The 27,717-nt window shown below is 54.8% G+C and overlaps 9 protein-coding genes across 9 annotated transcripts; 3 read left to right on the forward strand and 6 right to left on the reverse strand.

Annotated features, from left to right (window-relative positions):
• Window positions 1–9: 9 nt before the first annotated feature.
• Window positions 10–385, reverse strand: sun (Protein stunted; the record flags this gene model as incomplete). Its single annotated transcript, XM_036634943.1, has 3 exons — window positions 10–78; window positions 143–257; window positions 354–385. The coding sequence occupies 3 exons, from the start codon at window positions 383–385 to the stop codon at window positions 10–12; spliced, it is 216 nt and encodes a 71-aa protein (XP_036500452.1).
• Window positions 386–1,439: 1,054 nt separating this feature from the next.
• On the forward strand, window positions 1,440–2,783 carry asqM-0 (Monooxygenase asqM; the record flags this gene model as incomplete). Its single annotated transcript, XM_036634944.1, has 2 exons — window positions 1,440–1,482; window positions 1,573–2,783. The coding sequence occupies 2 exons, from the start codon at window positions 1,440–1,442 to the stop codon at window positions 2,781–2,783; spliced, it is 1,254 nt and encodes a 417-aa protein (XP_036500453.1).
• Window positions 2,784–5,098: 2,315 nt separating this feature from the next.
• On the forward strand, window positions 5,099–7,876 carry BUD6 (Bud site selection protein 6; the record flags this gene model as incomplete). The annotated part of the gene is made up of 1 exon (XM_036634945.1): window positions 5,099–7,876. One exon carries the CDS (start codon window positions 5,099–5,101, stop codon window positions 7,874–7,876), a length of 2,778 nt encoding a protein of 925 aa, XP_036500454.1.
• A 1,569-nt stretch (window positions 7,877–9,445) lies between these two features.
• On the reverse strand, window positions 9,446–10,727 carry mokF (Acyltransferase mokF; the record flags this gene model as incomplete). Its single annotated transcript, XM_036634946.1, has 3 exons — window positions 9,446–9,574; window positions 9,641–10,593; window positions 10,643–10,727. 3 exons carry the CDS (start codon window positions 10,725–10,727, stop codon window positions 9,446–9,448), a joined length of 1,167 nt encoding a protein of 388 aa, XP_036500455.1.
• A 662-nt stretch (window positions 10,728–11,389) lies between these two features.
• Window positions 11,390–12,562, reverse strand: CGCS363_v003098 (uncharacterized protein; the record flags this gene model as incomplete). The annotated part of the gene is made up of 1 exon (XM_036634947.1): window positions 11,390–12,562. The coding sequence occupies one exon, from the start codon at window positions 12,560–12,562 to the stop codon at window positions 11,390–11,392; it is 1,173 nt and encodes a 390-aa protein (XP_036500450.1).
• Window positions 12,563–13,499: 937 nt separating this feature from the next.
• CGCS363_v003099 (25-hydroxycholesterol 7-alpha-hydroxylase) lies at window positions 13,500–14,566 on the reverse strand (the record flags this gene model as incomplete). The annotated part of the gene is made up of 2 exons (XM_036634948.1): window positions 13,500–14,427; window positions 14,487–14,566. The coding sequence occupies 2 exons, from the start codon at window positions 14,564–14,566 to the stop codon at window positions 13,500–13,502; spliced, it is 1,008 nt and encodes a 335-aa protein (XP_036500451.1).
• Window positions 14,567–14,587: 21 nt separating this feature from the next.
• Window positions 14,588–15,237, reverse strand: CGCS363_v003100 (uncharacterized protein; the record flags this gene model as incomplete). The annotated part of the gene is made up of 2 exons (XM_036634949.1): window positions 14,588–14,927; window positions 14,996–15,237. The coding sequence occupies 2 exons, from the start codon at window positions 15,235–15,237 to the stop codon at window positions 14,588–14,590; spliced, it is 582 nt and encodes a 193-aa protein (XP_036500121.1).
• Window positions 15,238–15,983: 746 nt separating this feature from the next.
• On the reverse strand, window positions 15,984–23,062 carry CGCS363_v003101 (Reticulocyte-binding protein 2-like protein a; the record flags this gene model as incomplete). Its single annotated transcript, XM_036634950.1, has 2 exons — window positions 15,984–23,004; window positions 23,055–23,062. The coding sequence occupies 2 exons, from the start codon at window positions 23,060–23,062 to the stop codon at window positions 15,984–15,986; spliced, it is 7,029 nt and encodes a 2,342-aa protein (XP_036500122.1).
• A 1,771-nt stretch (window positions 23,063–24,833) lies between these two features.
• dys-1 (Deoxyhypusine synthase) lies at window positions 24,834–26,010 on the forward strand (the record flags this gene model as incomplete). Its single annotated transcript, XM_036634951.1, has 3 exons — window positions 24,834–25,052; window positions 25,106–25,885; window positions 25,942–26,010. 3 exons carry the CDS (start codon window positions 24,834–24,836, stop codon window positions 26,008–26,010), a joined length of 1,068 nt encoding a protein of 355 aa, XP_036500119.1.
• Window positions 26,011–27,717: the final 1,707 nt, after the last annotated feature.

Here is a 27,717-nt window from a genome sequence, read left to right on the forward strand (position 1 = left end):
TAGATCGGTTTACGAGGAGGCGGCGGGCTTGGCGACAGTGGCCTGGGCGAGGGGCTTGGGGTCGCCCTGCTTGCCGTTCTGCGGGCATTTCTGTCAGCGCGAATGTTCTCTCTTTCGTCGGTCGCTTCTATCGGTCGCTCACCTCCCACTTGGCGAAACGCAGCTCCATCTCTCCGCGGCGCTCGGCAGCGATTCTCTTGTCCTCCTTTAGGCTGCGGCGCACGACGCGAGAAGCGACGGCGAGGTAGCGGTTGTAGCTGTTGATCGGGGGTTGCCGGGTTAGCCTTTTCCGTTCCCTCTTTTCTGTCGCTTTCCCGACGCAATCGTTTCGTGGGCGGAATCAATTGACTCACGTGAGACCGGCGGCTTTCCAGGCGAAGACCATTTTGGCGGTTTTTTCGAGGACGGGACGGGTTTGATGTGGTTGATTAGATGCGGGAGTGGGACGTAGCTCGGCGGTTGTGATGCCAATTGAAGGTTTCTAGATTCCCGAAGCGCAAGCTCCGAGTTCGATGCCTTGATGGCCTGAGGCAAAAATAATGGAAGGTGAGTCTACGGCTGCTGGTCGGGTACCTTAGGTGGGCTCCACCCAATCGTAGCAACTCGGCCCGGACCACTCAGAGCTGAGGTCAAGTTACCATCTATTTAGCAAAGATGGGATGACAGAACTTCTTTCAAAATTGCCTTGCATCAGTGCTATTATGCACCTGGAAGATTAACCAGGACATCGGCACTTTCTTTTCGTCTCGCTCTCGCGAGCCAACAAGTTCTGACATCAGCCTTTAGAGCATCGCGCTATCAGTGAGCCCGAAGCCGCGACGTTCACTAAAGCCGTCGTCCTTCCGTTAATGGCCGAAACTTGCCATTTGTTTCTCATCCTCAACTTCTCGTCTAGGAGATCGGCAAGAGTTAAACTTTCGGGGTTTAGTAGGCAACGTGCACGATTGATGATACAGCGTCCTTGACAGTTAGCTCCGTGGAAAATCCGTCGACGGAGCATCCGCGGCCTCTGTCGTGTACGGCCCCGTCTCAGTCAGCCAGCCCAATAGGGCTGGTCTACCATGCCACTATCCGGGAAACCGGCTTCGGGCACGGAGCTGCGGCGCTGCTGCCTGTGTGACGAATGCGTGTGCGAGGATGCCGACGCGGCGTCGTTGAGATACCCGTCGCAAGGGAATGGCTGAGCGATCTGGTGGCTGTCAGCAGGCAGAGCTAGCCAAAACCCGGCGGCGTACTTAAACTCGTGTTTGCCAAGGCCTCATTCCATCAGTCTGGGCTGTTCACAATTGTTCACTTACGCTTCAAAGTCATCATAAGATAATTCTTACCAGAGAGAATTTGTGCCCACAACTCTGATCTATTTTGCCCGTTCACTGGCCTGATACGATTGACTATCAAGAATCATCGTCACGGGCGATCCGTAACTCTCCCTTGTCAAAATGACCAGCCTCAAGATAGCCATCATTGGTGCAGGGCCTGCTGGTAAGTCTCACAAGGCATTCCAGCCTTGACCCAATGAACCAGATCCTTGAATCTTGTTATACACCTAAACATCGGCTTACAAGGCCACAGGATGTATGTTGGCACGGCTTCTGCATCTAGCCAACATTGAAGCAACGGTCTACGAAAGCGAGTCTTCGCCGGATTTCAGATCGCAGGGCGGCAGTTTGGACCTTCATACCCATACCGGGCTAGCTGCGCTGAAAGAGGCGGGTCTATTTGATGAGTTCTTGAAGTATGCCAGATACGACGGACAGTACATGGCCATTGTGGACAAGAACAACAAGCCCCACTTTGTGAGAACGGTAGAAGGATGGGGAAATGGTGGCCAGGAACGCCCAGAAATCGACCGACCCAAACTACGCGAAATACTCGCAGATTCTCTGCCCAAGGGTATGATCAAGTGGGGACATCGCCTTAAGTCAGTCGGCGAGGATGGCACGCTCAACTTTGAACACACCTCGACGGCGGGTTTTGACCTGGTTATAGGTGCGGATGGAGCTTGGAGCAAGGTCCGCCAGCTACTCGCACCAGAAGTCAAGCCTTCATGGACCAAGATTGGACTTTACTCTTTGAGCATCCCGAACGCTGCAGAGACTGCGCCCGAGTTGTCCAAGTTGGTCAACAGGGGAAACCTCTTTGCCAACAGCTACCAGCAGCGTATCACAGTTCAACAGATGGGCGACGAGAGTCTGAGTGTGTATGCTGCGGTGGTGTCGGAAGAAGAGAAGTGGTCAAGCCCAGAGGTGTGCGGATACGACTCGCACGATATCGACGCAGTCAAGAAGCACCTCTTGGAGCTGTACAAAGATTGGAGCCCGGAGCTGACGGATGCCATCGTCAAAGCGGAGGGCGAGTGCACGCCGAGATCGCTGTACATGCTTCCGGTCGGGTTCAAGTGGTTGCACCGGCGCGGGTTTACGGCCATCGGAGATGCGGCCCACTTAATGACGCCGTATGCCGGTGAAGGTGTCAACGTCGCTCTGGAGGACGCGATGCACTTGGCCAAGGCCATCACCAGCGCTGCGACTGAAGGGGGAGACCCGGATATCCTGGACCGCAAGGTCGAGGCATTCGAGAAGGAAATGTTCCCGCGCATGGAAAAGGTGCAGCGGCTGACGGAGGAGCTCATGCACGACAACATGTTCACACCCGGCTCGCCGCAGACCACGATCGCAAGGTCGGTAGCAAGGCACGCCAAGTTCGAGACGCCGTGGGTTTTCCATCCGCTGGTGACGGCCTCAGTACACACATTCTTTTTCATGCGCAAGCTGCTGCCATAAACCAAGCAGCGTGGCTGAGTTATTTGTATAGTCGCGCGAGGCACGATAGGTTTGGAGTCAGGATAAGGTCCCTGCCGGCGCCTTCTTCAGGTTAATGCTGTATTTCCGTAATAGTAACCCATGTCGTTTTCCAGTCGCCGGGGTTTAAGCAGATCGCAATCCGTTTGCGCGTGGCGCAGTGCCCATGTCTGGACTCGGCTGCTGGGTTGAGTTGACTGGAGTGACAGTTGTCAACGACCCCGTTTGATGCGACCGGGTCTTCTCAGTGGTTCGTTCTGTAGATCACGGAGAATAAGATGGCAATGAACCAAAGAGCACCGCGTGTCGGTAGTGCAGTAGCGGTTCGTGATGTAATGGCGCGCCCTAGTCATGGTTCGCCCGGCCACGAGGAAAAGGTTGAAACGCCAGGCTCGTCTTCCTCTAACAGTGGCTGGCAGGGTTCAGACGTCGAGGTAGCGTTGTGGTTGCAGAGTGACACTTGGATGCACTGATCCTATGAGGGGGCAGAGAAAGCATGGCAACGCGTGGGAACGCATGGGAAGGATTTTAACGCGGGCAGACACCTCGTGCTAACCGAAGCAACGCCCGGACCGCGACGAGGGATGGAAGGATGGGCATCGCGGTGGGTTGAGCTCGACTCCTCATTAGCATCTCTGTAGTCGAGGTCAAGATATTCATTGAAAATGGAGATCTAGCTGGTGTGATGGCAGCACCCCGCTCCGGCGCATATCACAGACTATGGTTGTTTTGAAACATTCCAGTGTGTTTCATCCCAGATATTTGTATTCTGTTCAAGGGTTGAGAAGACGAGATGGATGACAGGACGGGACAGTCAAAGTGGACGAGACCGGAAGGAGGTGAGCAACTTGCGTGTTCCATTGGAAAAAAAAAGAGATGCAAATCGCGATGGCCAATAGCACACACGAGTTGACGTCGAGGTGGCTGGTAAAGGGCACGTGCGTTTCTCTCGCTTACTGGCATTGCAGGGGGGGTCAAGCCACTTTGGGAGCCCTTGGGAGCCAGTCAGGCCTCAGCGCTCCACTGTCAGGATGATGTGACGGGCAGGACGGGCAGCGGACAGTGGGTGGGCGGCGGACTGGGGGTTGACGATGGATGGGCGAGCAAGCAGATTGGTGCTTGCGGCGGACGGTGACGGGGCCCTGACGCACCGCTACAGGGCATGTGTGCACTGGGGGCAGTCATTCTACAGCGGGTTTTGCTGGCCTCCAGTCACCACCTCAGTGTTTCCTTGGGCTTCACTGTAACTGGGTCTTGGGCCGAAAAAGCAGTCCAGAGCCATCCACCATCCCGGGAGCCACTCCTCGCCTCAGTCGTCCACTGCACTGCACCGCACCGCACCGCACCGCTTTCCGAACACGGTTCGACATTGCATACACGCAGCGCAGGGCCTTACCTCGTAAATACATACTAGCACCTCGTAATTGCTTTGCGCTCTGCGAGTCTATGCGGCAACCTTGCAGTCATCACCTCAACATTCCCGCCGTCTGCGACACCTGCCAACTTGCGCACCGAATCCGTCCAGACCAAGCCGTCCCGCCAGCAATCCTGCACTCCCACGGCCTCTTTTTCCCAACCGAACACACGCCACGCCAGTCCGACTCTGGCTGTTGCTGTCTTTCGCTGCACCGAACCGGACGATCCCCTACCGCCGCCGCTCGCCGCCGATAACTAAGGTATCCTGTCGCCCACGGACTCGGCATCGGATGAGATTCTCTCGACCTCCTTGCTCCTGCATATTCCAACTTTTCGCCCTCGCTCAACTCACCATTCTTCCCGCGAGTCTTCCTCCTGGACGGGCATGATTGGCGAACCTTTAATCGAATAGCAACCGCCGCTCCTTTACTCGAATCCGAGCTCTTATTTTTGGTTACTTTTGCTCCGGAGACATTGCTTGGGGAAGAGCGAGAAAGAGGGAGGAACATATTGATCGCAAAACGTCACATTACCGACCTCAGTTATGATGCAGGCACCGCCAGGCCCTTCCCAGCGCATGCAACGCCGCTCCCCCGGTGCCGAACCTGGGCCCCCACCAAATGTTCCCGTACGTTCGATATCGCCCGGCAACGGCGTACAGTCGCGCTCTTCCAACGCCTCGAACCGATCGGCGCCTCCAAATGGCATGCGAAGATCAAATGTGAGTATACCACGCGTTGTCCACGGTGCTCGGCGTTGCTCGCAAGCTGTTGCCCGAGATCTGGGCTCCTCTTGCTATCCACCCCACCAAGCTCTAGCTCCTCCCAACTATCTTGCAAGAAACTGACCAGACATTTCCGCAGAACTCTACTAGCTCTCAAATGCCCTTATCGCAAATAGAGAAGAGCGTCACTCACTTGCTAGTTGCCACGAAACAGCTTCTCGAGACTCTCACACAATGGTCGCGCGGCCAAGCCACCGACGGCCAGGTGTCCGACGTCTACGTGAGACTGGGATACGAGTTCAACATGGCCTGCCGGGCATTCACAGCTATCAACGTGGACACCTCCGATCTGGGCAATGTTCCCGAACTGCTGCGAAGTATTCTAGAGGCTACTCTTAGTCAAGAAGCAAGCACCGAGAGCTTGGAGAAATATCTCCCACGTATTCGCGACATTATAATCAACTTGCTTCACGGCCTCAAGCGGAAGCAGCAGAAGCTGAGACAGAAGGGACCGAGAGATAGGGAAAGTGGCGGTTCGGGGGGAGCCCCGGAGCGGACAACGAGCACGAGTACCATCGGTAGCACGAATACTGGCCTAACGAATCTGCTCGAGGAGGGTATACAGAATGGCTATCGGCCAGATGCGCAGAGGGAATCGTCACAGTCAGCTGGCGCACCTGCTACGTCTCCAAACCGTCGCTACATGCCCCCTCGAGATCAGTCTCGCGGTTCCGTCAACTCAGAGCAGTCGTCCATGTCCAGCGGAACAATGCAGAACATCCCCGTCATGCCGCCATACCCCGGAGACGAGACGTCGATGCCCTCTCAGCCGTCTAACGAGATCAACGTTGACTCTTTCCCGCCGCCCCCACCACCTCCAAAGCAGCAGTCGAGCGCGTTCGCTGCCCTGCAGAAGGGAGGTGACTTGGAGAGAAGGGCGTCTCGTCGATACTCGCAGTACCAGATCTCGAAGCATCTGGGCGGCGCTGTGAACGGCATGCCTATGCTGCCGTCGCAAAACTCGCCGATACCCAACCGAGGCCGAGGCGAGGTGAGAGAGTCTCTCCGTGCGGTTCAGACACGGGAGACTCTTCGTCAAAATCGCGCATCGAAACAGCCTCCAGCAGACTCGTCGCCCGCTCCAAGTCGGGGTGCCGAGGAATCAGCAGAGACATCTACAGCTAGGCCGGAGAGTCCTACGATTCAGACCCCCGAAGACAAGTATCCCAAACCTAGTGCTACCATCAATGGGCCTCTCAGCGACGACCTTCCCATCATGTCTCCTGATGATGACGAGCCCGCGCAAAAGCCGCTGCCACCGGTGAAAGACGAGCCGAGATCGCCGCAAGTCAGAACACCCGAGAAGAAGCGAGACGCAACCTTCCTTTCAGAGCAATCCCCGCCATTGACGAAAGATTTGACTCTGTTCTTGCAGTACAAGTCAAAAGTCAAGAAGTTTGTTCTGCCGGAGGGCTACAGCGAGCTTTCTCTGGGCCGTCTCCAGCTAGCTTTCATCGAGAAGTTCTCTTGGAACACCCAGGCTAACGGTGCCGATTTGCCTGAAATTTATATCCAAGATCCCGTTTCAGGGGTAAGGCATGAGCTGGAGGACCTATCAGACATCAAGGACCGTACCGTTCTTGTCCTTAACGTCGAGGCCCTGGATGAGGTCAAGCGCCACATCGATGATGGCATTGGCCAACTTAAGAAGATCGTACAGGATGTTAAGCAGAATGTGGATGACCAAGGATTGGCGATCCAACGAGTTTCGGACCGCCAGCAAGAAACCGCCACGGAAATGGCTAGATTGGCAGCAATGCCCCCTGTGGTCGCTGCACCAGCCGACGGAGCTGGTGCGGCCGCTGTTGGAGGCGGCCGCAAGCTCGCTGGCACCCATTTGACTGAGATTCAGAGCCTCCGCCGTGACCTCGCGGTCATGCGACAAGCCTACTCCAAGTTCCAGTCAGAGATCCAGGGCTCTATGTCCCTTATCCGCAACAAGGCGAGCAACGTCAAGTCCGCAGTAGTCAAGGCCTCGGTTCCCACTATCGAGGGCGAGACCGGCCACGCCTACGTCACCAAGGGCCGGGAGCAACTCAACGCGGACTCCGACCGACTCGTCGCTAGGGTCGACGATCTTCAGGACTTGGTGGAAGATCTTCGAAAGGATGTGGTTCTCCGTGGTGTGCGACCGCTGCCTAGGCAACTGGAGGGCGTCGCCAAGGACATCACGAAGCTTTCGAAGGAGCTTAAGAAGGTGGAGGACTACATGAAGGAGGAGAAGCCCATCTGGACCAAGATCTGGGAGAAGGAGCTTGAGGAGGTGTGCAAGGGCCGTGATGAGCTGCGCCTTATGGAGGACCTCATGGTCGATCTGCAGGACGATTTGGAAAAGGCCTCGGAAACGTTTGCGCTGGTCGAGCAGGCCACCAAGGAACAGATGAAAGATAACGGCAGCAGCGCCAGCGCTGGTACTGCTCGCAACTTTTCCAAGGGCTTAAACAACCTGGGAAACAGCCTTGACCAGAACGCCGCGAAGGATGGCGTTCTGGGAGAGGTCAGGGCGCTACAGCCTAATCACGAAAATCGATTGGAGGCTATCGAGAGGGCAGAGAAGCTCAGGCAAAAGGAGCTTGCGGGCCGCAAGGGCAACGAACTGCAGAGAGAACTTGCGAATTTCGTCGAGGAGGGCAAGCTGAAGAAATCAGGCGGCTTTGAAGAGGTCGAGAGGGCCCGCTTGGCGAAGGACGAAAGAATCAGGAAGGAAGTGTGGGAAAGACAGAACGGCATCATCGCCGAAGGAGAAGAAGAGGAGGAGGGTGTCGAGTACGAGTACGAAGAAGTGGAAGAAGAGGAAGAGGAAGAAGCAGGTGCCGCCGCCGACGCTGCCGCACCAGATGGAGAGAAGTCGCCGCCACCACCACCGGCAGCATAAGGGATGGAAAAGGTTCTACGTGTTATGCCCGTATGGAGGATATGTTCAAACACCTTTTTTGTTTTGTCCTCTCTCTCTTCTTTTACCGACCCGCTTCAACATGGCGGAGCTTTTTTTTTTTGTCTGGGAGCTTTCCCGATTCTTATTTTTTTGCATTGCAGGATTGAGTTCTTTGCCTGGCTGGCCGCATACCTCTTTTTGCGCTTGTCGTGTTAGCTTTTAGCGAAGGCGAATGATGGACTTTTAGTTTTGCATCATGCTTTTCGATTGAGTGATTTGAATCCCTCGTACTCCCATCCCCTAGTCGATGCTGGGTGTATGGTTCTAATATAAATGGCATATTGGCCGTTCACTTGCTGTACGGCAACAGCAATTGATTGACGTGATTGAGTAGATTCTTCCCACGTTGTTGGATGGCGAGGTTTGGGGCCTCCAGGAGGAGTACGGTTCCATCTATGTGTGTGTTTGTCTACCAGGCATTGGCTTAATCATATCCTGTCATCGATTTCCGTTGTTTGTGGTGTATTGGGATCATACTCATACGGCAGCCGCTTTTGGGGCTAAATTTGAGAGATCTCTGAGCTATCGTGCTTCATGGGAAAGCGAGTCGTCTAAGGATTGAGACCTGCGTGCTGACCACAATGGAAGGAATTGATCCTCAACCCTATGAATTCTGTCCTGAGGAATTGCCTTGTCTGCATCCCTCCTTTTTATATGTCGCGACTCGTACGGACTACTGCTGTGAATGTTGTTACGCCCATACAGCTAGGTATTCTTGCAGGCATTCGGGTATTTAGGATACAATTCGCACTGAAATCATGACCTGTGCAGACAATGTTCTCTTGAGCCCAGTGAAGACATTCGAAGAAAAAGGCAAAGCTTCTGGAGTAGACCATAATAGCCAACAACTCAGCCATAAGTAGAGATCCAGGCGTAAGCCAGAAACACTACTCCTAGACACTATCTCCGAGGTCATATTCTATATGCATAGTCCACGGGCGGTTGGTCGATATATTGTGCGAAGTAATGATGCATGAACGAATGTAAGCAGGGTTGTCACTTCCAAGCATTGAAAAGACAACGGGAAACCCAAAGACTTGTCGCTGCGTTTCTTGGGTGAATGGCTTGAGCAAATGCCTTCTATACGTTGACTTTAAATGGGCAATCAAACTTGCTGAAGCCGTTTTCTACGGGGCGGGCATTGAAGCAGAACGGCCCCGCGTGAAGTCGGAGTTTGCTCAGCGACAGATTGCGAACTATCTGCAATGTTCGCTCCAAGTGCATCATTCATTAGTGACTTTGCATCATGTTCTTGAAGCTGTTGGAGGCCCGTATATCATGATCTAGAAAGTCTATTTGAATACACCCAGCCGCTGATTTTCTTCTCTCTCTCTCTATTCTTCGCGGAGTATTCTTTTGAAGTGCTGGCTCACGGCCCGACGTTATGAGAACTTCGTGGGAAGATATTGAACCCCACCGACCAGCAACGACAATCGGCGATGCTCAATTGTTTGTCTGTAGAGGTCATGATTTTGGGTGGTAATTCTCACTAACATTGATAATCAGTGCCTACAATGCTTGGGCTCTCGCATATATTTCTTCTTCAAAAGCCTTGATGTATCCCTTCGTGACGAGCTCTCCAGCTGGCATGATCTGCGTGCTAAAGAGGCCGCAGATTCCAGTCTCACGATCAATCCACTATGGTAATGTTAGTTTGCAAGACTCTTGGCTCAGTTGTTTTGAGGGGATTGTGATGCGACGTACCCAGAAGATGTTAGCTGCTCCGCTCCAGATCAGCGTCCCCTTCTTACGATACGGGTGGCTATCCCCGTCGATGAGAATCCCGCCGAGTCCCCAATCATATTCCTTGGTATCTGGAAAGTCTCCCACGAATCCCTGAGGGGTGTCCATGTTATGCAGCAGAGCCTTCTTCGACTGGGCACTTAGCTGAGGCTTGAACATCTCCGCAGTGGTCTCTGGACGGAGCAGTTTGCCATCGTCGATGAGGAGGGAGTAGAGAATTTCGATGTATTCGTCCATCCTCCCGTGCAGACCCTGACCTCCAAGCGGAGACTCTACGCCGTTGTTGAGATGTCTTCCGGTATAAGGAGTCACTTTGCCAGTCTCCGGGTTGCGGGTGCTCAGCGGCCAGAGGGTCTTTTCCACATTGGCGGCGTTGAATGTGAAGGATTTGAGATTCAGAGGCTCAAAGATATTTTGGCGCATGTAAGTTTCCAGGTCTTGACCGGTCAGGACCTCGACGAGGCGGCCGGTCCAGTCGATGGCATTGCTGTACGCCCAGTGGGCACCAGGTTCGTAGAGAAACGGGTACGAGAAGCGCTCTTCGACGTTTGATCCTGAGACGGGCTTTTTGCCGTTGAGAATCTGCCAGCGCTGGATTTCCGGGGATAGAAAGTCGTAGCCCGTTCCGGCGGAGTGGGATAGAAGCTGGCGTAGGGTGATTGGATTCTTGCGGGGTGAGAGAATGGGCTCGTTGGAGCTGGTGAAGCCGCTAAGAACCTGTTGAGAGGCAAGGGCGGGAAGATGGGGGGAAATATCCTCATCTAGGGTGACGATGTTACGCTCTACGAGTTGGAGAGCGGAGATGGTGGTTATGATCTTTGTTGCAGAAGCTAACCAGAGAGTTGATGTTGGGGATATGGGTGGAACGTGGGGTGCGTTCTGAGAGTTGATGACTTGGGAGTAGTTTAGGCGGCCTAGACGTGTCAGAGACGGAGAGTGAAGTAAGGGTCAGAGCAATGATACCTGATTTGTCCTTTGCGTATAGTAAGACGCCTGGCAGAATGCCATCGTGAACGGCGGTGGTGACTTTTTCTTCAAATGTAGACATATTGGATATTGAGGGCGATGTACTGCTGAAGAAATGACGCAAATGAGGGGATCGCGAGAATGGTATCGGGCCGCTTCTGAGACGCCTGAAGCTTGATTGAATTCTATGCTCTCTGCCAAAAGTTCTCAAATTTGCCCAAGCTGTTCCGTCGATATTATACTAGGATTTCCATGTGCCTCCGAGGAGTTCGTGATCCTCTGCGTACATGACGCGGGGAGTTTCTTCCAAACATCCCTGCAACTTGGATGAATGTCACATTCCCTGACAAATTAACCCTGCAGGTTGTTCTCGCGAGTCGTATGTAATGTACATAATCGTTATCTCTCTTCGGCGGCTTTCCCGCCCGCTGACCGCTTAATTAGTTCAAGCCCTGTTATTTCCGGGGATCGACGTTGAGTAAGCGGGTTTGCCGTGGAGGCCCTTGACTGACGTGAGCCGCTCCAACTTCACTCCGAAAGCAATCTTTGCAGCTCATGGATGTAAGAGGGTTCTCAACGGCGGATGGGGCTCGGGCAATCAGAAGTCCGGCAGTCTGTAATGTCGCGATATGGTTGTGTGACGCCACTGGTGATTCTTCCAACTGTTTGCTCCAGGGCCTGTTCCATTCCCAAGAGCGTGGATCTTAAATGCCACTCCGTAGCTTCTTTGACAATACATCAGTCTTACATACCGAGAGGAGTGGCCACCATCTCGACAACGGCGACCAGCAGAATCGTCCCCATCACAAGACTCAACGTCTCAAGATGACCGGAAGAAGATTTCACAGTGGCGTTGAGACCGCTGGCGACAGCTCCCGCTGCGCCCCATGCCGTGAGAACGCGACCGTACTCTCGAGGAAAGTTTGCTGGCTCACCCAACCGAGATTTGATCAAACCCGGAAGGATGCTGAAGCCCGCCCCATGAGCGAAGAGGATTGCGCAGAGTGTGAGGAGAGCCAAGGCTTGGCTCGACGTTTGCCATAGAGCGACCAACAGCATGGCCCGGGTGGAGAAAAAGACGATGAAGGTGCGTTTAGTTCCAAGGATGGAGTTGAGTGGGGTCGCGAGGAGCCCTCCGCTGGCGAGTGCGGCCATCGTGTAAGGCAGGCAATTCCCGGAACTGTCTTGATCTGTCGACCTGTAGTGCGAGACCCCCGGAAGGAGGGTAGAGAAGGCCACCATTCCAGGCAAGGCGTTGAAGAAGAGTAAGATCCAGAAGGTGCCCTTCACAAAGCCCTCGGGTTTCTTCTCGAGTGGCGTGGATGTTGTTTGCGGTTGTCCATTGATCGTATCGCTGGGCAACAACAGCTGTGTCGCTACCCCAACGGCCATGAATGTCACTCCCCCAATCTTGAGGAAGCCGCCGATATCCTCCGCGCCTCGCATGTTGAATCTGAGAATCGAAGACAAGGCGAAGCTGGCGGCCGCGCCCGAAGAGAAGCCCAAAGGCCCTATAGCACTCCTTGCCAGCGGATGATTCGGGAATGCTTGGCCGACCATGATGATGACGGCGAGGTATGTCCATCCAACGCCAATACCACCAAGGAATAGCCCGGCGAGGAGGCCTACAAAGTTGGAAGAAGCCAAGAAATGACCCGTGGAAAGCACAGCGAGACCCCAAAGTGCTGTACCTCTCGCCGCAGCAGAACGGGCACCATTCTTTGAGATTGAGGAGGCGGCCGTCGCAACTCCGATTGCAAGGCCGGCACTGACTGCACCAAAGGGAGCGAAAGACCACTCGTGAGAGACTTTGAGAAGTCTAGGTAGCTCGAACTGCACGATACTGAGGGCGTAGGCGGTGCCGATGCTGAACATGTTGGCGTAGCTCGCCAGAGCAACTTGTGACGCTACCGACATACTGATATCGGGCAAGTAAAGGCAATGAAGTAAACGAGGTGCAGGTTCAAGAGAGGAGTCTGCATGAGAATATCCTCTTCCATCTAGACGGGACACCTCAGGTCAAAATAGATGTCGTCGATCTTCAGCGGGAAATGTTATCCACCATTCCGCCTTTGAACTGACATGCACGCCCTTTTGGCGCTGGAAGTGGGACGAACGCTTTCAGACAAGCCAGCGGAACGTAGCCGCTCTTGCCGCTGGCAGCCCTTTTGCCAATTTTAGGAATGCACTATTCGTTGGATGTCGAATGTTTGAAGGCATCGTCGTACATGATTAACTTTGCGACTCTAAAGTTAGTGTGGTGTGGTAAGTAGCTGGGGATGAGATTTAGCACTTTGTTCTCGCATTCAAGCAGTATCTCACATCTCTATGCTCAAACGCTTATAAAGAGCTTGAGAAAGCGAAAGCTCACATACTGAGACTACACGTAAGTGACTCGCAAATCGTCCTTGCGACTCCGAATGTGAAACCATGCAGCCCAGAAACAACCAACAATATATAGCCCCCTGACCAGTATTCCACATCAATACAAGCTGAGGTGAGAAGAAACTCATCATGAAGAAGGTTGCGTAAATGTGGACGTGCTACAAATCTGGCGTGCTCTAGCCATTCTCACATGCCATGTGCGTACTGCCATTAGCAGTTTGTCCTGAGTGGCATATATGAACAGCCTTTTGCCTTAGAGACATGTGAGTAAAGTAGACCAATTATCTTCGGTCTTATTGGTGGAATACCAGGAGACAGGCTGCTCTTCCTACTTGTTACTATCATTCATCATTATAGTAGCCTCTTCAAGTTTCGTCATTCATACAACTCTCTTCTCATCGTTCGACGAAGTAGCCCAGAAGTTTAATCTCATCCATCTTGATCTTGGTGCGTGGCCTCCTATCCACGATTAGCACACGAATCTGAACTTCGCCTTCTCCCAACCCTCCCTCCTCACGATTCTCACCCCGAACCCCTCTCCATTTCTCTCCGGCTTGGGCGTGCCATCTGCAAGCGTGCACGCCATCGCCTCGGGCACCTTCAACTCGCCAACGCTGCCATTCAAAGGTTTCACTTCAAACCCAAGCAACAACGCCGACACAAACCCCAGATTCTCCGCAAAGGCAAAGTTCCGCCCAGGACACAAATGCCGGCCCCCTCCGAAGGGAATATACGCCGCTCTCTTCATCTTCTCGTCCCCAACCTCTTTACTGCCCCCGTTTTCGACTGCCAGGAATCTGTCAGGAATAAATTCTGCCGGAGCCTCTCCCCAAACATGATTCATGTTGTGCAAAACCTCAGCGGAGAGTTGTAGATTAACACCGCTCTTCAACGTGTAAGACCTGCCCTTACCGTCGGAAATAGTCGTGTCCTTCGTAACTCTCCGGTTCCCAATGACCCTGCTCGAGAGCCGCATGCTCTCGCGATAACAGCTCACCAGCAGGAGACACTCCTTCTCGAAGATTGTGATGTCGATGATGGCCTCGTCCTCTTTCCGCTGCGAGGCCTCCAGCACTTCTTCGCGCAGTCTCTCGACTAGCTCCGGCCGCGTAAAAACATGTACCAGAAACCAGAAAAAGACCGGGATAGTGTTGGCTGTTCCAACATGCAGCAGCCCGAGCTCGAACGTTCCGATCTCGCGGTCCGGGATGCCGTACCTCCGCAAGACGTCCGCTCTGGCCTTGACAATCTGCGCCACGTCGTCGTTGTGGTCGTGTCTGGCCATGTAAAACCTCGACAGGCCCGCTTGAAGACGTGCGCGGGCTTGGAAGGCTTTGCGGGCTGTGTACTGCGGGAGGATGTCGAGGATGAACATGGGCACGCCGCTTTCAAACGTCCTACGACCATGTCAACAACACACATTCTTCCCTCCTCTCTCTTTCTTGAGAATACGCACCACAGGTCATCAATCAACGTCAGATCCTTCATCACCGGATTCTCAACCCCGTAAAGTCCCTCCGTCGTCGCCAGCGTCATGACCCTCCTCACCCACGCAAATTAATTCGGCACATAAAGTCCGCTCTCATTGCCGACTCCTCCACCGATCCTGTCGAGCTCCGCGGAGACGTACTTCAGCGCGTTGGCGTTCATGCGGTGAAGATGGGCACCGTTCAACGCGGGGTGGATGACTCCGAAAAAGTCCGGTACAAGGTCCGTTTCCCGCAGCAGCTTGGCTACATCGTTGCTTAGTCCGAGGTCTTTCTGGGCGAACTCAACGGCGAAGGGCTCGAATGAGAGGTCTTTGTTGCGGTAGGCAGACTGCACGAGGGCCGGGTCCCAGATGGCGTAGAGTTTGCCGTTGAGAATCGGCAGGGTTGCTATCGGCAAGCCTCTCTCACTAATGGGGATAGTGATGTCAGTCATTTTGTTCAGGGGGGAGGAGCTGTCGAAAAGGCTTCTTCTCACTATAAGACTTTGAAATACTGGCCTTGGTGCCAGAGAAGGCCGATCAAGTGGCCTATCACCGGAACCCGAGATTTCAAAGCCGGCGGCTCTCGATCGTCGAGGTTAGGAGTGGACCACCTGCTGATGAGAAGTACGATAACAGCCACTCCTGCAATGAGGCTGAGAAACGTTGGTGAGAATCCAAAGTCCCCCGTATGGATAGAAGCTGAGGCGTTCCCGACTGTTGACATATTCTCGGCCATGACGGTATCTTGTTGCTCTCGCAAACAATCAGAACTAAGTTCTATCAAAGCAAAAGAGCAGCCTTTGGATCTCGAACGCGGGATCTCTGCTCTTAAGAAACTCTCTTCCCAATTGGCTTCGGCGCCGGGAGCTATGCGGACGCCTAATTGATAGACTTTCCGGTGGGATAATTGCTGCCACCAAGAGCATGAAGGGCCAAATGAGACGTCTGCCATTTCACACCTTTTGCCAAGCGGTTGACACGCCCGTGGGCCATCCCGAATACGAACGGTGAAGGTACCTAGCTATTGACATTGTATTGATCGACTCCCACCTCAGCCGGCTGAGATGTCCCTGCTACCGCTCCTGACTGTGCTCAGTATTTGCACCAAGCAATGAAAGTGTGCATGAGGGCGGGCGATCAGATGTTGTAGTGAAGACGCCTCTTGCCGACGTGTCGACATCGACGTGATGTTCGCGATGGACTGACATTCGCTTCATGTTACTTGTCACTGGTGGCGTGGCATGTCAAGCTGCTCGTCTGACATCAAAGACGTTGTATGAACCTAACTCAATTGAAAACCTTTCTGATGGTGCACTAAGCACGATAAAAACAGTGCATATGAATACATGATTTACAGCCAAACCCCCCAACGCTCCCTTGTACCCATCCAAGCTAGCCAGCCGCTTGAGCTGTCTTCCTGGAGCTCGAATTTTGTACATTTTCCCTTGATTTCTGTGTAAGCCGACCAAGACGGGTTCTCATTTATCGACCATAACGGTCAGACTGTCTATCATAGCCCATTTGCCGCTGCTGCATCATCTGCTGCTGTTGCAGCTCCCGAGGGTCCCTCTGATCTCTAGGATCACGCATTTGCATCTCTCTTGGATCGGCGCCATATGGCCCAGGAGGTGGACCACGAGCATCGTAACCGACAGGCGTGTAGCTGCGTTGCGGCATTTGGTCCCTTGGTCCCGGTGTCGCGTATCGCGGTGGATAAGCTTGCGGCGCCTGGGGTGGCATCGGCTCAGGTGCCCTAGTGACTGGCGGGTAACGACCTTGCATGGCGTGCGGATGCTGGGGAGGAGGCTGGCCGTACATGGGAGCGCCTCTGTCGTCCCGCATAGACATATGGTGATGCGGCGGAGGCTGCTGCTGCTGAGGCGGGGCGGATGTCCATGATTGCTGCGGCATACCACCGGCGGGTATCTTTTGAGCAGATGTGTGTGGAGATGCCCAAGTAGACTGAGGCGGCGGCGCTGGTTGAGCCTTTGGTGTTGCGTGAGAAGGCGGCCAGGCCGATGGTGGTTGCTGAGGCGGCTGCGGTTGACCCATGGCGTGGCCCTGGGGTCCAGTTGGCCACGCGTTTTCGCGAGCTTGCGGGGGCGGCGGCTCCCGTCTAGATGCCGACTGATGAACGGCGTATTGCTGGGGTGGGGAGCCAGCAGCTCCGTACGCAGGGTAGCCGGTCTGTGGTTGGTAGTGATCTCGGGGAGGTGGCTGCGCCTGAGGGGGATAAGGCTGTGCGACTTGAGGTGAGTTGGTCGTGGGTGTTTGATGCTGCGGGTATTGATGACGGTAATAGTCGCGCTCGACTGCGTTTGCTGCGTCGTGAGGAGAAGCCATAGTAGATCTCGGCGCATTCATGTGCTGAGCCTGTGGTGAAGCAGTATATGTTGGCTTCAGCGGAGGCATAGCTGACGCAGATGGGGCAGCATTCCGGGCATAAGGATATGCTTGAGGGGGCTCTCGCTCCGGACGCAATGGTGTTGGAGTTGGCGCTGGCGCAGGGCCTCTAGACATGCTTTGAGGAGGAGGCGTGGGCGACGGTTTGACTTGAGCCATATCGTTAACACGTTTAGGTTGAGGCGTCGGTGCAGGTGCAGCTGCAGCCGCGGGAGGATCGTCATTGAGCAATGCCATGAGGTTGGATGTCTTGCGTGGCTCCGAAGCTGGCGGACGAGGTGCGGCAGCAGGCGGCGGAGTGCCATAAGAGTCCATATGCGGGGGCATGGGTCTCTGGGCACCGGCGATCGGGCGCTGGGCAGGGGGCGTCGATACCGATGGCTGAGGGTCGCCGAGTAAGCCACGACCGCCTGGCTGCGGCATTGGCTGACCGTAAGCTTGGGGCACCGGTGTCGGTGCTCCGCGAGGCGGCTCCGCCTGCCTCGCCGGGACCGGCGGTTCCGATCGGGGAGGTGGAACGCTCCGGACCGGCTGTTGACCAAACCCGAAAGGCTCGTAACGGTGGTGAGGAGGTGTCATCTCGGGCTCCTGCTTCATGCGTGTGCGCTCGGGTCGCAAATGTTCCTTGGCCTGTTGAGCTTGTTGAGCTTGTTGTGCCTGTTGTGCCTGCTGAGCCTCCAACTTCTGCCTCTCCATTTGTTGTCTCTCCATCTGTTGCCTCTCCAAGGCCTGTTGTCTCTCAATTTGCAGCCGCTCGGCTTGCTGCCTCTCCATCTCTTGTCGCTCAAGCTGCTGCCTTTCCATAGCTTGCCGCTCGAGTTGTTGTTGCTGTTGACGCTCCATTTGTTGACGTTCCATTTGCTGCCTCTCAAGTTGCTGTTGCCTCTCAATCTGCTGCTGCTCAATTCTTTGTCGCTCCAGCTGCTGTTGCCTCTCCATTTGTTGCTGTTGCTCAATTCTTTGGCGTTCCACTTGCTGCCTCTCCAGCTGCTGCCTTTCGACCTGTTGACGGTCAATCTGGGGTTCAGGCTGTGCGGGTTGAATAGGCTGAGCGGCGGCCAGAGGACGCTGCTGGATAGGCTCGGTGACTGGAGTTGCAGACGGCTTTTGGGAGATCCTGACTGGTTGAGGTGGCTGTGTTGACTCGCGCTCCCTCTCAGGAAAGCCGAAGGGCTGCTGCTGCGGTGCTTTTACGGGGCGAGTACTAGGCGATCCTGATTGTGTAACAATTGGCTGAACAACGGGATGGGGCGGCTGGATAGCCATTGGTGCCTGAGCAGCAGGCTGAGCGGGTGGCAAGGGAACAGCTTGGGGAGGCGCCACTGCTTGTGCAGGTGGCTGTTGCTGCTGCTGTTGTTGCTGCTGCTGTTGTTGTTGCTGCTGCTGTTGTTGCTGTTGTGCAGGAGGCGCGGGAGTGATTGGCATAGTGAAACGTCCAAAAGGCGGGTTGCCTGGCGGCTGAGCAACTGGTTCAACCTTGGGCGTGACAACTTCGGCGGGCGGCTCAGTGACCGGTGCTGTAGACGCCGCAGGAGTTGTAGGAGCCGAGGCTGGGACGGGTGCGGCTGGAGGCGTGGGTGCTGCGGTTGGAGCAGAAGCAATAGCCCGGTGAGATCCGCCTGGAGTGGAATCGTACTTCTTGCGCCCTCCAACAGTTGGCAAAGGAGGATCGGGTAGCTTCTCTCCCCTCTGTTTCTTCGCATCGGCATCAGAAGCAAATTGTTCCCAATCACTCTTGCCCTGGTCCCTCTGTCGAACGAAGTAGTTCTTGACCATGACAGCTGTCTTGGAGCCCATATGTGTGGCAATGGCCGGCCAGTCCGTGCCGAAAGATTTCAATAGGCCCGGGAAGTCGTTTGCCTCCGAAACACTCCAGTAGCTAGAAGCAGTGCTTGGGGGACGGCGCTCGGGCTGCGGCTGAGCAATATCGAAGGTTGCCAGCGTCGGCTGAGCAGGCAGTTGAGGCGGCTCTGGACGCAGCGAAGGGGGCGCCATCACGTCCGAAATCACGGGTGTCGTAGAAACAGGACGCTCCTGAACAACCAGAGGTGACTGCTGAGCAGCTGCAAAAGGAGGTTGCACACCGGGCGTTGGCGCCTCGAACTGCGATGGCAGTCGGTTCTCCATCGGCACAGGAGGCGGCGGCTGGAACTCCACATTCTGAACGCGTGAGTTCGAGCGAGACCGCCCCTTGCCTGAGGCTGGAGTTGGCGCGGCTGCGAGGGTTTGCTGAGGTTTGGCGGCTTTGGGCTCCTTGTCCTTTGCTGCTCTTCTTCCCCTCTTCCTGCCGTCGGGCTTGTCAGGATCTGCCTTTGCGCCGCGACGACCTGGTGTGCCAGCAGGTGTGGTGTTCTCGGATTCTGTGGGTGGCTGCTCGAATCCCCATGTCGGAGCAGCGGCGCGACGGGGCCGTCTTCTCTCTCCGTTCTCGCCGTTTTCCTGGTTCTCTTCGCCTTCGTTCTCCGCGTTCCCAAGCTCGGATACGAGTGCACTGGACCTAGTCTTGCCTCTACCCTTCTTCCTGCGTTTGGGTTGCTTCTTGAGTTTGTCCTTGAGGTTCAGCTCCTTCTTCATCAGGTAGTAGTACTGAATGCATGTGCCAAAGTTGCGCTTCGGTACGTTCTCAGCAACCACACCCCACTGCTTGGGATTCGTGAGATATCTCTTCTCAAACTGCTCCGCTTCTTCTGGCGTGAAGTTGTTGATAGGCTGCAGGATTTGCCAGGCCGGCACCAGCTTTTCTACAGGGGTGAAACCGGTCGTATCCTTGAAGTATTCGGCGTCCCTCTCCTCTTGCGTCCAGTACATCTCAGGAATGACTGCCTCCTTTTCGCTGCGGTACTTCTCCTGCATGGCGCGCTGCTCTCTCTCCTTACGTTCTTCATCTTCGCGCATGGAGGCTTGCAGAACTCTTTCAAGGTCACGCTCGCTCGCATACCTTCTGCCAGCTCCCCTGCCTTCTGGTTTGAGTTCTGGTGGAGGAGGGATGGGAATGTGCTTCTCGGGCATCGGCAAGCAGCTGATGAAGGTCTCTCGGCTCTTGACTGCAATCGGGTCGCTGGACACTGTGAAGTCGAGGTAATTGACATAATTCTCCGCGTAGTCCTTCTTTGCCACGGCTTGAGCTTTGTTCTTCTCGAGAGAGAAATTTCCAAGATGTTCCAAGATGAAGCTATCAATCAACGGGTCGGAATCCAGAGTTCGCAGGAAGTCTCTGTCCTGGTGCCAAGGACGACATCCGAAGTCGGGCAGGCTGTCAATCGGAGGTGTCGCGGAAAATTGGCGGATCTTGTCAATGAGCATTGCATCGGTGTCTTCCGATTCGGTAGAGTTGTCATCGTCATCGTCTTCCATTTGCGAGGGTGTGCTTGGAAGCGCCTTATCGCCTTCAATGGTCTCGATCGGCTCGCTAGGAGGCTGAAGCAGAGGATGCCCATTGGTAGTCGGCTCCTTAGACCGCCGTTCCATCTCTTGCTCCGCAGATGGCTTTTCCGGAGCAACGTCTTCCATTGGGACATCCACGTCCTTATCCTTGACTGGCTCGGGAGCTGGAGGAGAAGGCGCATCGTGGAGAGTGGCCGGCTCGTCGACATCCATCTCTTCGGTCTTAGGTTGCGGTTCAACAATGCTGGTCTCGACGGCGGGTTCTTCAGTCATCTCAGTATCGCCCTTGGCAGCTTCTTCGACAGGCTTTTCGGTTGGCTTTTCAGTTGGCTTCTCTGTTTCCGTGGGCTTCTCGATTTCCTTGTCGACAGGTTCCTCCGCGGCCTTCTCAACGGCCTTCTCAACGGCCTCCTCGACTGGCTTCTCGATGGTTCTATCGACTGGCTTCTCAGATGGGATCTCGGCCGGCTTCTCGACCGGCTTTTCCGCGGGTTCCTCAGTCGGTTTGTCGGCACCCTTTTCAGCCACGTTTTCCTCATCATCCTTCTTGATGTCCTTCACAGCCTCAGCATTCATCTCAGGTACCATCAAAGGCTCAGGCGCTGCTGGGAGTTGTGGCGCCGCCGGGGGTCCTGCTGCAACTTCCTTTACGATGTCCTTTGGCGTTGGCTTAATCTGCATAACAGGACTCGGGATCTTGGGTGTCTTCTCGCGCTGTTCCACGACCGGTGATTTGACAGGTGTCGGCTCTTTAGGTGGCTCAATCACCTCTGGGATTTGGCCAATGATGTCGGCGAAACCATCCGATTCCGTGAAAATAGACGCAATCGCGTCGTTGGAGACTGCTGCGTACCGGGCAATTATGAGATCCGGCGTCTTGTCAGCGGCCTGCTGAAGTTTTTGCAGTTCGGCCTCCTCTTTAGCGATCTCATTGCGGAAGTACTCTCCATAGTCCTCATCGTCGTCAGATTCGGAAGTTTGCTCAGAGACGGGTGCCGACGGCTCTTGTGGAGGCAAAACGAATCGCGCCCTGTGAGCAGACATTCGGCTTTGCTTAGCGGGCTTGGACGGCTGCTCGTTCTTTTCCTCTGATCTGTCCTCGAAGGGGGGTCTGTCAGAGAACCTGAGCTTCTCGTCGTCTCTCGAAGACGGTCGGTAGTCGTCATGTCCGTGCGCGTCAGTTCCCGACATGACGGTGTCCCTTGAAACGTCTGGATGATCAACGTCCCGATCCATTGACGCTCTGGTCGAGTAACTGTCTCTTTCACTTTTGATGATAATCTCGCCGGGCTCGGGAAGATTGAGCGACTTGACAGATCCCTCCGTGGTCGAAGCGTGAGAATCGGCCTTCGCATCACTACTACGAGGACGTCTGTCGTAATCGCCGTGATCGGCCGGAACACTGTCATGTCTGAAGGGTACTGGTCGGTTTTGTTGGGCGAAGCTCTGTGACCTCATTATCTTGGGCGACTCGGGAATCTTCTTACCCGCTAAAGCAGGGTTGATCCATTGTTTGCTCGACGGCCGTTGCTGCTTTTGTTGCTGAGCTCGAGGACCCGAGGGAATCGGTGGGCTACCTTCTGGCAGACCCAGTTTGGCCGGTCCGGTGGGTGGAGCTGGAAATTCGCTGCCGCCAGAGTGTCCGGCGGACACAGGCCGTTCGGAGTTGAATGCTCTTGGCGCCGTCGGTGGAAGCTTGCCAGTGCCACCAATAATGGGCGATCCGTCGGCTGCGCCTGCGTTTCTACTGGGCACCGTTCCGAACGCTGGTGCTGATGGGGCTAGAGGCGGGGGAGAAATGTCCTTTGTGTTTGGCGACGGTGCCTGCGAGGATGCACCGCGCTCACGGTCTCGTTCAATGCCCTTGGGTCGTAGCAATTCTCGTTCGCGGGGATCACGAGGATCGCGGTCGTCGCGGGGATCCCTACGGACGTCGGAGTCCATCCATCTATCGCCACGATCACGGTCGTCTCGGTCGCGGCCCCAGCGCCCTTCCTGAGAGCGACTACGGGGACCGAATCGGTCGCGGTCGCGGTCATCATAAAAGCCTCCTCGCCCCCTGCCTCGGTCGCCCCAGCCCCCGCGTCCTCTGTCTCTGCCTCCTCTAAAACCGCCACGGGACATGAATGGAGGATCGGAATTGGAGGAACCGGCCGAGGGTGGTCCGCCGTCCCTCGAGCCTCTTCTAGATCTCTCGGCGTCGACGCCTAGCGGAGGATCTCTGTCTCGAAAATCTCGCTGCGGCGGTGATCGGCCTCTGCCTGGTGAACGCGGCCTTCCTCGGTAGCCTTCCCTATCTCTCCAGTCTCTGTCGCGTTCTCGCTCGCGACTTCTCTCATCTCTGTAAGGTCCATCGCGTCTATCTCTGAAGTCAATATCGCGGTCTCTTCCGCGATCTCTGCTCTCATCGCGAGACCATCCACGGCCACGACCTCTACCCCGTCCTCTGCTGAACTCGCCAGCGTAGCCGCCACCTCTAGGGCCGCTTGGGGGGTCTAAAAGTGCTTTGGGGCCGCGCGGGGGCTCACGGGATAGGTTGTCGCGGAATGAATCTCTGTTATTTTGAAATGCGGAAGTGTTGGAGCGCGCTTCGGCCGATGAACGACGGCGGTCGCCATCGCTGTACTGCGAAGCGCGTTCGTAGCGATCGGGCGAGCGGTCGCGAGGCGACCTCGAGCGACGATCTCCGTCATACCTCGAGGAATATCTCGAAGCCCTGTAGAGATCGTGATTAGCATGAAAGGGCCGGTCGAGGTTACGCCTCACACCCGCATGACGGCCCGGGCGGTCATACGGCGGTCGCATCTGGGTGTCTCTTTCTGACAACGCCTGCTCTCGCGAGGGAGTGGCATTCAGTCTGGCTATCGCCGAAGAAGGGAAAAAGCTTGATGCAGAGATACGGATGACTTGGGGTTGTTGTTGTTTCGACTCGACTCACATGGCGCTAGGCTGGGCTGTCGCCCTTAAAGTTGGCTATGGAAAAGGTCCAATACCATATGTGTAAGGATTGGGACGTGGAACCAGAGGACCTTGGAACCTTGTGTGTCGTGGGTCGTTGGAAGACTTTGAGAGTGGTCGGGTTCCAACCTCGGATAAGCGTCTGTCGGTCGGTGTTCGCTGTTCAGGAGGTTAGGTAGCGGGAGAGCGGACACGGCGGGGAGTGGGTGCATCCGACAGCGGGTCGCGCAGTTGTGTGAGTGGATGATGGCGATTATGGATGGACGAGGATCAGAATAAGCATGAGCGTCGTCGGGTAATGCTGTAGAAAATGGAAGGGCGACTCGATTGTCGTTGCTGGTCGAGGTGCGGGCAGCGAGAGATGCGACACACTCTGGGGAGCAATCGTGTGATGTTGAAGGATTGAAGACGGTACCCCGGCCACGTTCAGCCTGCAAAATACGGTTCGCGTGCAGTGGCGCTTATTTGGCACTGGACTGCCCGGACTGGACTGGATCTCAAATCCGCCAGGCGCTGCCCGGGGGCTCCAGCGTGTTGGGGGGCCGCGAGGCGGCAGGCCAGCTTCATTTTTACCGCCGCATACGCTAAGCCCGAAGAAGATGCTAGCGGGACCCCCGGCAGTTCACAGTGAGGCCCTGCCACAGCTGCCATGCCCTGCCAATTTCCAGCCTCCACTGCTGCCCGTCTTCCTTGTGTTCTCCGTGTTTTCTGTTCCATCTCTTGGCTCTGTTGGGTTGGGTGGCTCCCTGCTTACGTACACAGGCGCAACAACCTAAGTCAAGGTACAGAGTAAGGATACAGACGCCAACAAACAAACAAAAAAAGAGGAGTCCACCTAGGTATTTGCCCTGTGCTAGAGCGACTGCGTTTCTGCGTGCTCGCTATCGTCGTCGATGTCGTCATTGTCATCATCGTCGTGGTGACTTGTAGCTACTATGATCTACCGCCGTCCTCTCTGATCCCTTCTACCGTCGTTATCGTCATCTTTAGTCCCGAGAAAACACAGGAAAATCTGGCCATCTCATGACGAGATACGTACCTGTATTACCTAAGAATTCGCGAACCCAAGCGACAGGGCGACAAGGATCGGCCCTGGCACGCCTCAGACCCTGCGGCCCTTTCTCGTCCTCGACTCCACCTTTCCGTCAAAATTCTTTGCAGAGTGGAGACCGGCCGACCTGTGCTCTGGACATCGCGGCGTGGAGTCACAATCGTTCCATGCCCGTCTGACTCTGTCCGCCCGCGCATTCATTGGACGGAGCCATGTGGTTTGTGTCTGCGAGTTAGCTTGTGGATGGACTTTTTCACAAGGTGGCTTCCCTTCATCTACTTTCACCACATCCTGATTTAAATCTCGGGTTGATTCAGGACTGAGACAGGGCTTTGTGTCTGGTTTTAGCTGTGCAATTCTCCGCCGATTTCTCGTGTCCACAATTTCAAGATCGCCACTCACTGGTATGTACCTGTTCCGCCAGCCTGAGACATCAATCTCACCTTGAAAACAATCCATCTCGCTCATCTTCAACCCGATTCACTGCTTTTGGGTCTTGGACTGACGTGTGTCTAGTTCTGCTCAAAACAGGCAACATGGCGTCTCAAGAGAACCCCAACGCCCCGCCCGCGGCAGCAACCGATGCGGTGCTCGTTGTGTCCGAGGAGATGCCCGAGGGCACTCAGAAGGTGGAGGAGCTGGACTTTGACGACCTTGACGGGCCCATCACCGCCGAGAACCTTTTCAACGGCATGAAGTACATGGGCTTCCAGGCCTCGTCTCTTGGCGAGTCCATCCGGATCATCAACGACATGGTAGGCTGTCACGCCGTCTTGTTGTGATGCGACCCAGCTGACATGGGTGAAAGAGGGCATGGCGAGACCCCGAGACAGGGGATAAGACCACCATCTTTCTCGGCTACACGTCGAATATGATTTCTTCCGGCATGAGAGGAGTTTTCCGATGGCTTGTAAAGCACAAGCACGTCTCTGCCATTGTGACAACGGCCGGTGGCGTCGAAGAAGACTTCATCAAGTGCCTCGGTGACACCTACATGTCCTCCTTTAGTGCATCCGGCGCCGACTTGCGCAAGAAGGGGCAGAACAGAATTGGCAACCTCGTCGTGCCAAACTCAAATTACCGCGCCTTCGAGGACTGGGTTGTGCCCATCTTTGACGCAATGTTGGAGGAGCAGGAGGCCAGCAAGGGTACCGACGATGAGATTAACTGGACACCATCTAAGATGATCCACCGTCTGGGCAAGGAAATCAACGACGAGCGCTCCGTCTACTACTGGGCGTGGAAGAATGACATCCCCGTCTTCTGCCCGGCACTTACCGACGGAAGCCTGGGAGACATGCTCTACTTCCACACGTTCAAGGCTTCGCCGAGACAGCTCAAGTGCGACATCGTCGAGGACATCCGTCGTATCAACACCATCTCGGTGCGTGCGAAGCGCGCTGGTATGATCATCCTCGGTGGCGGTGTCATCAAGCACCACATCGCAAACGCATGTTTAATGCGCAACGGCGCCGAGTCGGCCGTGTACATCAACACGGGCCAGGAGTTTGACGGAAGCGATGCCGGAGCCAGGCCGGACGAGGCCGTTTCTTGGGGAAAGATTAAGGTTAATGCAGATGCTGTCAAGGTATGTCACATTGCAGAACTTTCGGAGACAAAGACAATGTTGACATTAAGGTATAGGTCTATGCAGATGCCACACTGGTGTTCCCATTTATCGTTGCAAACACTTTTGCCAAAGACCGTTCATAGAGGAAATAGACAAATCAATACCCCAAAAATAAGGCCTGTTTCGGCTTCGTGTTTCTGGCTTTGTTCTTCGTGGAAGTGGCTCATTCCATTACATCATTGAGGGCGGGCTAGAGCAGGGGCTTGGTTGTCTTTGTTCTCTGCTCTGGTTGTGATGGTGTTGGAGACCATGTTCCAAGATGCGGTCTTCGCGCCGACCTATCTCGGAGATTTCTTCGTTTTGTCCTTGCAGCAGGTCCTCATCCCGTATTTCTTGGCACAGGAGACAGCATCCCGGAATGTCGCATTTGCAACAGCAGTCAGTCTGGTCACACTGTTGTCGGCTTCTTGAGCGATTCATCCTTCAACAGCGTTAGCTAACCTTTCGACCGAGTCAATTGAAAGAGTACCGGGCTCTTTCCAAGGGCTACCATCATTGGAAACTTACATGTCGCCTGTCTCGGTATGCAGTTCTGCATCGCTCGGCGGCCCATTCTCAGACTGTAGACCAAGCTCGTCAGCGTCCATGTCTGCGCCATATTTGCCATCTTCCCAACTCTCGTCTGCTGACAAGGTAGCCTCCCGGTCTACACCCTCGAGTGGGATCTCCGCTTGAGCATTGGCTACGCATGCAACCGAGGATCCGCTAGAGCCAATACTCTGGGCCTCAGAATGACATTCTGCTTCGTCAATGAACGATTGCCATAGTCGCCGAGCTTCGTCTTCCCTGGCCTGCAGCGTTCCCGCGGAAAGGTCTTTGAGCAGGAGATCGATGATATCTCTCGGACATGTTGTTATCTCTTCTCTGACGGAGATTCTGGTGTGTTTCGAGGCATAGCTTGGCAATGGGAGGTCGGATGCAGTCAAGCTGACTTTGAACAACATCAGTTTCAGTGCATCAACCTGGGTGTCGGTTACATGTTCAGATTTCTGCCGGGTTTCAGGGCCCTCGAGAGTCTCTTTCTTCAGGTGACTGATAGGCGAACCATCGTCGGAATCGTACAGTGGTCGTTTGCGCTTGGCGTTCTGAATAGGGTCACAAGACATCGGCACCCAATGATTTCAACAAGTGAGGACTGGCAACAAACAAGAAGCATAACGTTGAATTTGTTGTCTTGAAGACTAGCTGGCTTTTTTTGTTTGTGCGCTTGAAATAACAAGAAGAGTTTTCCTATAGATGGCCTACCTTTCTCGACTTCGACGATACCGGGTAGGCGTAAAGTGGTACTTGCCTGACGGTTCGCGGACCAAAATGATGCCACAAGGTTAGCCAGTTCGTAGGAGTACCTATTAGGGTAAACGATAGGACATTTGCCATGGATGCTTTGATGGACGCCAAACGTTGCCAGAAGGCACGGCCGTGTAAGTGACAGCACTCGGCCGAGTCGGATTTCGGACTTTTTGGATACGATGATAGCGTCGCATGTTAGTGTAGATCGAGGTTGTATCAAACGGTTCAACGGTTCCCGATCAACTTGCAGTAGATCTAATGTTATCGGCCAGTTCTCAGGCATTGGCTTGTGGTCGGAATTGACCCGGATGGCTTATAAGGAAACCCAGGAAAGCACCTTGAGAAGCTAGAGTTGCCTTCGCGGAAAGGCATGGAAACAGTCGACGATTCGGTATGACGAAGGATCACGTGACTGTTATCGATAAGCGATTCGCGACGACGATCCTTCCAAGTCCTCTAGCTCGCCTTCGTTGGTAAACAGCTGCACCCACCCGATCTGC

This window comes from Colletotrichum siamense (genome assembly GCF_013390195.1).
Source record: "Colletotrichum siamense strain Cg363 chromosome Unknown KSG_Cg363_contig02, whole genome shotgun sequence".
In the NCBI taxonomy this organism is placed as follows: domain Eukaryota; kingdom Fungi; phylum Ascomycota; class Sordariomycetes; order Glomerellales; family Glomerellaceae; genus Colletotrichum; species Colletotrichum siamense.